The following is a 12,554-nucleotide window of genomic DNA, read 5'->3' as shown; positions in this document are numbered from 1 at the left end:
TATTATGCTCAGACTTCCACTTTATTGTGAACTACAATTGCAGACATACCTGTTAACAACTGTCATGTTTAAGGTCCTGTATTCCTTTCCAATGCTGTCACACTGGTCCAGATTGATCCTGTTTGCTGATTGCTTCAACCATGAAATCCATTTTGATCTTTTAAATATTTTCTTCTGCCCGATCACAGAGCTGTATGGCTCCCAGTTCATTAGCTAAAAACCACAGAAGGCCTTTTTTGCTGTAGCTCTAATTTTTTTCTATTATGATTGAGATATCTGTTGAAGTTTCTAATCTAGCCAACACATTTACACTCAATCCTTTTAGTAAACAAACAAACAACATGTTTTTGCATGAAATGGGATTGAAGGAATAGAGGCTTGAAGGAACAGACCTGGCAGTGAATTGCCTGCTTTTGCCTTTCCTTTAAAAGTTAGTTGAAAGCAGACACTTAAAACTTTTCTATGTAATTTGCTTTATTCCACTTCATTTCATTTTCATAATAGTTCTTTGACAAAGAGAATCCAAACTGACAGTAAATGTTTTCAATGAAAACAGCCTACTTTTCGTTATTACAAAACAGTGCTTTTTCATCGTAGAAAAATGTTTAAGTAATGGTAAGTAAAAAGAATTCCATCCTAATTCCGTCATCTGCCTGTGATGTTCATGTGTGGCTAGTAGATGGTAGCTACTAGCTACATGTGGCTATTGAAATTTAATTAAAAGACAAAATTAAGAGTTCAGTTCATCTGTGGAATTGCCACATTTAAGAGCTGACTAGCCATGTGCCCAGTGACTACTGTTTTGAACAGGGCAGATAATAGAGCATATTCATCCTAGGAAGTTCTATTTGACAGTTACCAAGTACGGGGCAAGCTGTTACTTCTTTGGTATCTACCCTTCTAGACCTTTGGGTGTATGTATTATATTTGTATACAATGGGATCATACTGATTTGCCAACTGCTTCTTTCACTTAATAAATGAGGAACAAGTTTCTAAGTCCTTAAGTAATCTGCATCACTTTGGGAAGGATTTCTTTAAATGTTTTTATTATGAAAACTTTCAAACATATACAAAAGTAGAGACAATAACTTCAGTAGCTGTTAGCTCATGGCTCACATTGTTTTATCTATACTCCCACCCATTTTTCCTCTTCATTTTTTTTAAACCAAATGCCAGACATTTCAACAAATCGTTGAGTGTGTCTCTAAATATCGTATGATAGCGCTTATTATGCAGAATCTTAAAAAAAATGATACAAATGAACTTATTTTACAAAACAGAAAACAGAACAAACTTAGGGTTACCAGAGGGGAAGGGTGGTGGGGGGTTGGCGTTAGTTAGGGAGTTTGGGACTGACTTGTACACGCGGCTATATTTAAAACAGATCACCAGCAGGGACCTACTGTGTAACTGCAGGGAACACTGCTCAATATTAGGTAACAACCTAAATGGGAAAAGAATCCAAAAAAGAATAGATACATGTATATGTATAACTGAATCACTTTGCTGTACACCTGAAACTAAGACAACATTTGTTAATCAGCTCTCCTCCAATATAAAATAAAAGGTTAAAAACATAAAGGGGGAAAAAAAGGACTGTTTTAAAAAAATCGTATCACCTTCCTTAAAATATGAAACTATATATAGTCAATATTCAAATTTTCCCAATGTCTTAGGTGTGTTCTTTAAAAAAAGATTTTTCAAATCAGAATTCATGTAAGTTCCATTCATTGCAATTGGCTAATATATCTCTTGAGTCTCTATAGGTTCTTCTATTTATTACTTTAAAAAATTTCCCTTATAGTTTGTTGAATACATCACTCTTAATGACAGCATCTTTATTTTAGTTTCACTTTACTGATGAACATTTGATTTCAATATCTTGTCATCATAAACCTAGTTCTTCATGACCCTTATGGCTAAATATTTGAGTACCTTCTTCCTTATTTCCTTAGGATGAATTCCTAGATGTGAAAATGCTGGTTCACAATGGGTGGGTATATTTTTGAGGCTCATTCAATGAGTCAGGCACTGTGTTAGGTACTGGGGATATTATGGTTTAAAAAAAAAAAAACAAAACACTACCTGTTCTCTTGAAGTCTTGCCTTCTTGCAGTGGAGAAAGATAGGACTGGGCAGTTCATAGGTGGCCCTCATGGGATCCCTGAGGATGGTGCCTCCTCTGGACACTGGACGCGTTGGTGTTTAGAGACTATTCCTCAAGGCAGTGACATCTAAGCCAAGGTCTGAAGCCAGAGCGGTTGGCTCGGTGAAGAGCTAGGGCAGTACTTTTCAAACTTTGGCTTGTAAAAGAATCACCGTGGAGGCCAGGCTCATTGAAGATAATAGGGCCTGAGCCATTGTGTTTTTACCAAGCTCCCCATGGTTTCCAATGCCAATGAAAATTTGAGACCCTTGTCTCAGAAAGAAACATTCATCTGGATAGGAGAGAGAACTGAAAGTTCTCTTAGAAAGATTTTAGTATTGCCAGAGTTCCCTCCAGGAAAGTTGTGTCAATATACACACCCCCATCTACTGTAGAGGAGTGTCTTTTTCTCTGTATCTTTGACAATATTGGGTAGTGGTCAATAAAGAAAAAAGCCTGCTAAACTATCGGATTTCTACGTTACATTACAGATGTAGAAATCATACAACAGGAAAAACCATCTCCCCTGGCTAGAAGTCAGAGAACTTGACCACAGTTAAAGTTAGAACTGAAGGATCACTTGCTGACCAAGTTCTTGTCTATTTAGTCATATTGTTATACACCCAGATATATCTATTTTAAGCTGAGAAAATAGCGCATAACATCTGACACACTACATACTTTCTCTTTTTGTTTAAAAAGACTTTATTCATTTTTGATAAGGGAAAGGACAATCTCAATGTCAACTTGTCATCTAATCATAAATTTGAATTTACAGGATTCACTGCCCTAAAGACACTGTATCTACTGACTGACAACATAACTTAAAATGAAAATCTCCTTTCTGTTCCCTAAGGTTGCATGTTGAAAGAATTAAACAGTCCTTTGCAATAGTCAGCATTGGTACTTGGCCTAGGTGTAAGATCAAAGAGCAAAACAGGAGCAAAAGAAGGCCGAAAGCATAACTTGATTGTCCAGCGAGTACAAACATCATTGGAACAAAGAAAGTTGCAGGCACCAGATAAAAAAGGCAGGTTCATTAGCATAAAAAAAATTACACTTGGTTGAAGGTGAGGTCAGCTATTCCACACGTTAACATGTATGCCAATGCTAATGGCTAACATGGAACCACAGAAACAAAAACAGAGACCTTAAATTCAGTAACTACACAATGTAAAATTCAAAACTGGAATTTACCCAGGTCATCCTCCAAAATCTATAGCTAAAACTGTTTTTCTTTTTAATGCACCAGGAAGATCTGTTGTAATGACATGAGTTGGTCACACTTAGATTTGCATTTATATAAGATTTAAGGGATACCTTTCCCCACTATTCCTTATGTCTGAATATGGATATGCGTAACTACCCAGCTCATGCACTAACTGCGCTAAAAATGATGAAACTTACTACCATGACTTTTTCTTTTTTTTTTTTTTTTTTTTTTAAGAGTAACACAGTACACCGCCTGAAAGCACTACTCCTTGGTGCATGTTAGTAATAGAAAAATGGAAGAAAGAAGTACTGGAACATTAAGAAAAAAATAGGTCTGAAGCACTCCCTACCATGAACAGAATGTATTTAGGAGAAGCAATGTTATAAAAATGCAGGCCAGTGGTATTGCACATTCTGTGACCGTTTCACTTTAGTTCGTGCTAAGTCACAGAAAATGTGGTCTGTGTTATGTGTGCTCATGGAACCATGAGTGTAAATGAGAAAGCATGGTACAGATTTGAAGCCTAAAACCAAATGCAAAAAATACAACTGATAACATCTTTAAGATTAACTTTAGTGGAATTTGAACTACAGCATTCTTTGTCAACTCCATCATTCAACGAGAAATGAGATAAAGCCCCTTTGAGATGGGACCACAAACATTAACAAAGATTAGAAAGAATAAAATGGTCACTTTTTTTTAAAAATCGTTAAATCTGTTTCCTTCATTTTTTTTCTAACCTTCCAAGTACCCAGCCATTCTCATGAGATTAAAGTGGTATTCAAAGCAGCACTGATAGCAGATACAAACTACTGTGTATAAAATATATAAACAAGGTCCTACTGTATAGCACAGGGAACTATATTCAATATTCTGTAATAAACCATAATGGAAAAGAATATATACATATATATAACTGAATCACCTTGCCACACAACAGAAAGTAACGCAAATTGTAAATCAACTATACTTCAATTAAACAACAAAAAAAAGCGGACTTCGCTGGTGGTGCAGTGGTTAAGAATCTGCCTGCCAACGCAGGGGACACGGGTTCGAGCCCCGGTCTGGGAAGATCCCACATGCCGCAGAGCAACTACTGAGCTTGCACTCTAGAGCCCGTGAGTCACAACTGAAGCCCACGCACCTAGAGCCTGTGCTCCACAAGAGAAGCCAACGCGATGAGAAGCCTGCGCACCGCAACAAAGAGCAGCCCCCGCTCGCCGCAACTAGAGAAAGCCTGCACACAGCAACGAAGACCCAATGCAGCTGAAAATAAATAAATTTATTAAAACAAAACAAAAAACAGCACTGATGAAATGGAGAAGTGATCAGAAACTAAGAGAACACTTACGAAAAGGCCAGGTAGAACAATTAGGGTTTTTTTAATTTTTGAATTTTATTTATTTTTTTATACAGCAGGTCCTTATTAGTCATCCATTTTATACACATCAGTGTATACATGTCAATCCCAATCACCCAATTCATCACACCACCCCCACAACTTCCCCGCCTTGGTGTCCATACGTTTGTTCTCCACATCTGTGTCTCTATTTCTGCCCTGCAAACTGGTTCATTTGTACCATTTTTCTAGGTTCCACATATATACGTTAATATATGATATTTCTTTTTCTCTTTCTGACTTACTTCACTGTTTAACAGTCTCTAGATCCATCCTCGTCTCTACAAATGACCCAATTTCGTTCCTTTTTATGGCTGAATAATATTCCATCGTATATATGTGCCACATCTTCTTTATCCATTCATCTGTTGATGAGCATTTAGGTTGCTTCCATGACCTGGCTATTGTAAATAGTGCTGCAATGAACATTGGGGTGCTTGTGTCTTTTTGAATTAAACCATGACTTTTTCTAAGAACTCACACCACATAACAGCTAACACCCAATATAGCTTCCTAAAAATGCCCCAACAGAAAACATTTTGTTCAGTTTGGTGCTTGCTGTGACATAATACCAACAGAATAGTGTACAACTACTTTAGTTACTCAGCTGCTACTTCAAATATTTTAATCTAACTTTTGTTCAGACTTTAATAACTTCGTACCTATTTGCCAAAACCCTTGTGTTAAATGTAACTACATCTGATATTCTTAAACTGTAGCTCCTGTAACACAGTTCAAGTGTTTTTTTCCCCTGGGTATATCTAGACATTTTAATCAAGAAAACAAAGTTATGCTATTATGATTAGCCAAAGCTCTTTCCAGCAGACCACTGAATACAGCAAGTCATAACAAATGCCTTCCCAGAGACAAGAACAAGGCAAAATATTTTCTATTCATAAAAGGAGCTAACAGCATGCTTTGTGCCATTAAAAAGCTACTTTTCAAAATATAACCAGAAGACTTATGGTCTACTAGAAAGCTTCCACTAATCACACACTATAACTAAGCCATAGAAACTTTCATGACAAAGGCTCCAGATATACAGAGAGAAAACATTACTTAAAGTTACGTGGAAACCTCAGTTAACAGGGAAATGAAGCCTTAGAAGACAGAATACATCTAACAAATACGGGGAACAGAGTAGACACTGTAACTGGCTATTCGTAAAGGACCACAGTTTCTCCCTATGGACCAACACTCCCTACAAAATAAACTGTACCTTAATTATCACTTATTTAAAATTACACTTTTACAGAGCTATTTAGTACCTGACTCAGAAAAACAATCGCATTTATTTGAGGTTTAACATGAAATCATACAAATAAAATTTGTATAAACACAAATCCACATCGAGTCATAACACAGATAGCAAAAGACAAAGTAAAAACAAAACTAATTGGCGGCTACATACAGTTGGACACAGTTATGTCTTGTACACTAGAAAGTCTTTTACAAAATTATCATCTTAGATCAATAGAAGACCAAACTTCAATGTTGTCCTTGCAAGATGGGCTGCTTTAGCAATCTCTTCCTGTTTTCTCCAACGTCCCTTTTTAATATGGCTGGTAATTATTTTGGTGATTGCCATCCCCTCGAGATGCCTTGCCATAAGTGCTCTGTTGGCCACTGTAGTCTGCATATCCGTGCATATCCATAGTTCCCATAGTTATACCCAGTATAACCATAGCCGCCATAGCCACTATAGTTTTGATCACCACCATAAGCACTATTGTAATTTCCATATCCTTGATCATAATAGTTATTAAATCCTTGGTTCCAGTTTTGGCCCTGACCTTGGCCACGACCCCTAGTACCTCCTCGTCCACCAGCTGCAGCACCTCTTCCTCCTTTTTGTTGTTGCTGTTGCTGCCTATATACCTCTTTGGGTTGTGCAACTTTGATTTCACACTTCCCAGAACCAATTTGATATCTGCTTTCTACCAATTTCTTTACCGGCTCTCCGTCTGTATATGTAATAAAACAAAATCCTCTTCTTTCATTTGTTTTTGTATCCATGGGAAGTTCAATATTTTCAATCTCTCCAAAGGCTCCAAAATATTCTTTAATTTGTTCTTCCAAAGTATCTGGGCTCAATCCACCCACAAAAACCTTTTTGGGGGGTTCCTTCCCCAAGCTTTGGCCCTATTAGGGTCTATCAATTTGCCATCCAGCTTGTGTTCTTTCAGTTTCAAAACCTTATCAACACTAGCAGCATCTTTGAAATGCACAAATCCAAATCCTCTTGATCTTCCAGCAACTGGATCTGTTTTCATTGTGCAGTCTACAACTTCTCCAAATCGAGACAAATATTCAGTCAGATCTTTCTTGCTTGTATCCCAGCTCAAGCCTCCAATAAACATTTTACCGTCATCCTGCTGATTCACATAACACATTAATTTTTCTTTATGGTCAAAGAATTGAGGATGAAGAAGCTTGAGAAAAGACCAGTCTCTTGAGTATTTTCCTGTGTCTACTGACTTCCTATGTAAAATTTAAATTATCTTGTTCTTCATTTGTTATCCATAAATTCCAGGAGTAGTGATCTTATAAAGGTCTGAAAAAATATATGTGTTGAATAAATTCCAGAATAAATGGCAGAGGAAAAATCCACCTTATTGATTGTGTAGGTGGGTGGACTAAAAGGTACAATTGCAGCATTATTTCCCCCTTATTAATGAACAATAATTAGAATGTAATAATACAATGGTAGCACACAGTGGTGGAGATTCTGTGGTACATGTAATAAAGTCTTAATGGATATTTGGGGTTTAGAATTTGTAAACACTCTAGAAAAGCTATGGTTGCTAAACTGTATTTTGTACTTGTTGGATATTTAGACTTTGTTTTAGAGTTTGGTGTTTCTAGCATAGTTTATATTTATTGTTTACTAAGTGTCAGACACTATTCTAACTGCTTTTTATCTATTATCTCTCATGACCCTATGAGGCATAAGTACTAATATTAGCCCCATGTTACATAGGGGTATGATTGCAGCTCAGAGAGATTACCTCCCTTGAAGTCTAACATACTCCTAGTTAGCTGTAAATCCAGCTCTCTGGTGCCTGTGGGAGCAGCTGTGCTCAGGGTCTTCCTACTCTGCCATCTTGCTTCCCCCCGCACATGCCCAAATCCAACTCTCTTAACCACAATGTCATCTGCTGAAGCTTGTGGTAAAATACACACAACTCAGAGTCTGAGTTATCACTCTCAGTGCTAATCTTGGCTGGAAGTTTGGGCTTTGGAAGTGGTATGGCTTGAGCGGGGATCCATTATTTACTAGCCAACTAGATTTGGGCAGTTCACTTCTCTAAATCTCAATTTCCTCAATTGTAAAGTGCAAATAAGCAAATAATACCTCTACCTCTTACAGCTGTGTGGATTAAATGAACTAAAGTAATACGTGTTACTAAAGTGAGATAATTCTGCTATTGTTCCCCACCCCCCCAAGGTGAGTAGCATGTATTGAACTTGTTGCTAAGCATTCTTTAGAGGTCCAAGGTTTTTCAGAGAAGTGTTGCTCCAACTGAAAAGAAGAAGAGTTAAAAACGAGATGAATTGTGGTTCTGGGGACCACACTTTGAGAAATAATGGCATGGCACAGTAAACGGGTGAGAGAATTTGTGATTGCATTTGTGCCTGCGTTTTCACCTGCACCTCTTTCAAGCATGCAGACCACTTGTACATGTTTACGTAAACACTGTAGTGTGTCATTGGTCCTCAGAAGACTCAAGTTAATGGGTTTTTATGTAGTTGGCAGTGTCCAGCTGTATTGCCAAACCTGCCACTGTGTGACCCGGGGCAAGTGACCTCAGTTATGCTTCAGTTAAGAATTTGCAAAACTACCGGGTACATATTAAGCCTCTTTTAAAGTGTTAAAAAAAAAAAAAAAAAGTATCCTTTAGATTGCCTCTGGTCCGCCTCAGAGGTGCCAAGTGAGGTGAGCAGGCCATTTACACCTCGGGTGTCAATCCTACTTCACCGAGAATAGGGAGGGAGTTGCTACTTTAAATTCTTTAGCCCCAGATAGTCTCCAAGGTGTGAAAGGAGTCGGGGAGAGGACTTAAAGCCTTCAAGAAATTAGGGTGGAAAAGGTATATAGAGAAAATTTTTCTTTGTGAGTCCAGTTTAGTCTTTTTGCTACCGAAGTCTTAGCTTCGGTTTCTAGCGTCTGGGGCTGGGCACTTAAGAGGGCCATTTTTCACGGACGGTACAGCCAGCTGGCTTGTACGCCCGAGTCCTCACCGGCTTCTCTGACCACTCTGGGGCGGCTCCTGCGGACCCGCGGTACATGTCCGATGTAATCCTTCTGAGCCTAGGACCCAGCGGCTGCCGGGCAGCCCTGGCCCCGCCTCTCGGCGCATCAGCGCCCGCGGATTGGCAGCGCGGCTCCGCCTCCGCCATGGCTGCCGCCCGCCGCCGGGGCTACTAAGTAACTGTAGAGGTACTGTTCTCCGCTGCGGCTCCCCGGCCGCCCTGTCCGCGGGAGGGTGGCGCATGGGTCTCCTCCGAGGCGCGCCCCCATGCGCTCGGGCCATGGCGCGTCTGGGCGTTGTGCGCTCCCACTACTGCGCGCTGCTGCTGGCCGCGGCGCTTGCCGTCTGTGCCTTCTACTACCTCGGCTCCGGCCGGGAGACCTTCTCCAGCGCCACCAAGAGGCTGAAGGAGGCCCGCGCCGGAGCCCCCGCCGCGCCCTCGCCGCTGGTGCCGGAGCTGGCGCAGGGCTCCGTGGCGCCGGCCCCGGGTGCTAAGGCCAAGAGCCTGGAGGGCGGCGGGGCCGGGCCGGTGGACTATCACCTGCTGATGATGTTCACCAAGGCGGAACACAATGCCGCGCTGCAGGCCAAGGCCCGCGTCGCGATCCGCTCCCTGTTGCGCCTCGCTAAGTTCGAGGCGCACGAGGTGCTTAACCTGCACTTCGTGAGCGAGGAGACCAGCCGCGAGGTGGCCAAGGCCCTGCTGCGGGAGTTGCTACCGCCCGCCGCCGGCTTCAAGTGCAAGGTGAGCGGGGCCTCAGCCGGAGGTTCCGGGCGGGTGGCTCGGTCAGCGCGCGCGCCCGGCCAGTCTCCAGGGGTCAGGAGGGAGGTGTCTTCGTTGCGCTGCCCACTGCCAACGCCAGTAGAAGCCTACCCTCTCAACCCGTTCCCCCTGGCTGAAGTGTGCATTCACAGCACGCTGGAGGCGTCGTCCGGGGGCGTGTCCGGGAGCCTCGTTGTTAGCCGACTACCCTGACTGCGTCTACCCCTTTAACTGCGGCCTCCTTGAGAATTGGCACTCCCCGTCTTTGCTAGCGTTACAGGATTTAGCAGTCAGTGCCTTCAGAACCTGCCCCTCTTTTTATTCTTCTCAGTCTTTGACTTTTTTTTTTTAATAAATTTATTTTGTTTATTTTATTTTTGGCTGCGATGGGTCTTCGTTGCTGCGCGCGGGCTTTTCTCTGGTTGCGGCGAGCGGGGGCTACTCTTCCTTGTGGTGCGCAGGCTTCTCATTGTGGTGGCTTCTCTTGTTGGGAACACGGGCTCCAGGTGCGCGGGCTTCAGTAGTTGTGGCTCACGGGCTTAGTTGCTCCGCGGCATGTGGGATCTTCCCGGACCAGGGCTCGAACCCGTGTCTCCTTCATTGGCAGGCGGCTTCTTAACCACTGTGCCACCAGGGAAGCGCCTCAGTCTTTTACTTTTGAGGATGGAGCAGGTCATTTGAACGTACCAGTATGCTTCTGGTGCAGAGTCTGCTGGACAGGGTCTTCGGCCGCTTGAATTGTTCAGGTTACAGTGACATTTCTCATAGCTCATTTCTCTAAGGTATTTCAGTCGGAACTAGTCAAGCCCAAACCCAGCCAGTGTGAACCATCTCATCTCCTCTGTGTGCCCCCTTCTCCCCTATCCTCAAGGGTCCTGAACCCATTTAGAGAAGCACCGGGTTCCTCCCAGGAGGTACAGATAAGATCTGGGGAGAGCAGAGCTAGTCACCTTGTCCCAGGCTGGACCCACCTGCATCCCCATCATCTCGCTTCACCTCCTGACTCTGCTTGTCAGAGATTGGATTCCTAACTTAGAGTTAATGGTCTCAGTTAAATTGCTTGCCTCGTTTTGACCTAACAGTTGCACAGAGGGGATCCAAGGTCTGATTTTGGGATAGAAATAGTAGGTGATCTTAAAGGATGGAGCCTGATGGTGGGGGGATGGGCGGTGAGGCAAGAGTAGTGTTCCATGTGTTTGTGCCCAATGAGTGACTAAGGGGAGCTGATGCCAGGATCCTGCAGGGTTCAGGGGTCTGTTGTTTGTTGTCTTCAGAATCAAGTTCTAATTTCTTGGTAAGGCCGTCTGTGTTGTGGCCCTGGCTCTCCTCTTCTGCCTACCTTCTTGTCCTCCCCCTCCGTGCACCTTAGATCTTAACTGTACTGAATGTGCCTTTACATAAGCTATACTTTTCACCCAGAATGTCCTTCCTTCCTTCCTGGGCCCTTGGCCACTCTTTACTTAGTTTTCACCTTCCCCCAGGAATGTCCATAGACTTGGGGACAATCTGTGCGCAGCCCTCCACAGCTCTCCTTTCCAGCTTCCCCCCATAGCATCAAAAGTCTGTCCTCTGCCCAGAACAAATGAGCCCATCTGGAACACCCACCATAGTCAGGGAGAGGTACCTGGGCCTGGATTCCATGGTACAGGAGGCCAAGAATCCAGGTCCTGGAGCCTGTGGCTGGCCAGGCCCTTGACACCCACTGTCTGACTTGGGGTTTTTCAGCCTGGGGCCCATCGCATTTGCCCTAATTGCAGTCTCTGGAAGTAGGGCCTGGCGACCTGTTCCAGGTGGTCCTTGGGACTTTAATGTTTGAGAAATTCTGTGCTAGTCCAAGGGAGAAAACCAAGGGCCCTTGATCATAGGGCCAGTCTGGGCAGAGCTGGGATTTGACCGGCTCTCCAGACACCACCTTGAAGACCGGCACGTCATCTCTTCACTTTCTGAGTCAGAGGTCACAATTCAGGCCTATCTCCTCCATTGCTAGGGCCCTACTGTCCCCTTCTCGAGCTCCAGCCACAGTATCTTGTTGCAAACTCAGTGCTTTCCAGCCTACATGCCTCTGCTTCTTTCATTCCACTGTCAGGATACCCTTTCTGTGTGCGTCGCCGAGTCTTGCCCATCTTTGGATACCATCCCCTCCTTGGAGCCGTCCAAGGAACCCCCATTCAAAAGGCACATCTTCCTCTTCCTCGTGTACCTCCCTGGTGCTGTAGACTCTACGACGTCTTATCTCCCACCCCTATGCCTGGCACATAGTGGGCCCCAGAAATACTTGTCCAGGGCAGGTCCAGTCTCAGGTCCAGCTTCCCTTCTTGGAGTCCGTGTTTCATGCTTTGACTCCTTCCCTCTGCTGGGCCCAGTTCTGACAGCCTTAGCCATCACCCAAGGCCTGAGGCAGCTGCAGATGACCCGAGGGAATTGACACCACCCCTACTGAGGCATGAGGAACGAGAGTCTGGGGGCTTTCAGCCAGATGGCTGTGTTCAGATAAGGGTTTATCAGTTCTAGCTAAAATTGCTCCTGTTCTTTTGAATGATTTTTTGTGAATCTGTTTTTTGTTTGTGACAAAAGGTGCTCTTTTTGTTTTATTTTTTTCTTTAAATATGTAGTCCTAAAAGGTTTGCCTCATTTTAGTTGTCATTTAATTCTTCCTCAGGTTTGGAATGTGTCTTCTGGTACCACTTCACACATGCCTTTCCCTCTACCTGGAGTACCTCCTACCCCACCCCCACTTCCTTAACTGGTACTCTGCTTTCAGGTCTCAGCAAAATGTTAT

At 43.0% G+C, this 12,554-nt stretch overlaps 1 protein-coding gene and 1 pseudogene across 2 annotated transcripts in view; one reads left to right on the top strand and one right to left on the bottom strand.

Moving 5' to 3' along the window:
- Positions 1 to 5,221: 5,221 nt before the first annotated feature.
- Positions 5,222 to 7,167, bottom strand: LOC137225060 (heterogeneous nuclear ribonucleoprotein D-like pseudogene; annotated as a pseudogene).
- Positions 7,168 to 9,132: 1,965 nt separating this feature from the next.
- Positions 9,133 to 12,554, top strand: part of XXYLT1 (xyloside xylosyltransferase 1) — a 189,160-nt gene continuing 185,738 nt past the window's right edge. The window contains exon 1 of one of the 2 annotated variants that reach the window (XM_067738476.1): positions 9,133 to 9,757. In XM_067738476.1, the coding sequence (XP_067594577.1) occupies positions 9,254 to 9,757 (504 nt within the window). In that variant the 5' untranslated portion in view covers positions 9,133 to 9,253. The remainder of the gene's footprint in view (positions 9,758 to 12,554) is intronic. The other variant, XM_067738477.1, reaches the window with a different exon arrangement.

Source organism: Pseudorca crassidens, chromosome 5 (assembly GCF_039906515.1).
Source record: "Pseudorca crassidens isolate mPseCra1 chromosome 5, mPseCra1.hap1, whole genome shotgun sequence".
NCBI classification, from domain to species: Eukaryota; Metazoa; Chordata; class Mammalia; order Artiodactyla; family Delphinidae; genus Pseudorca; species Pseudorca crassidens.
The sequence above is the reverse complement of the archived record's forward strand: the minus strand, read 5'-3'. Positions and strand labels throughout refer to the sequence as shown.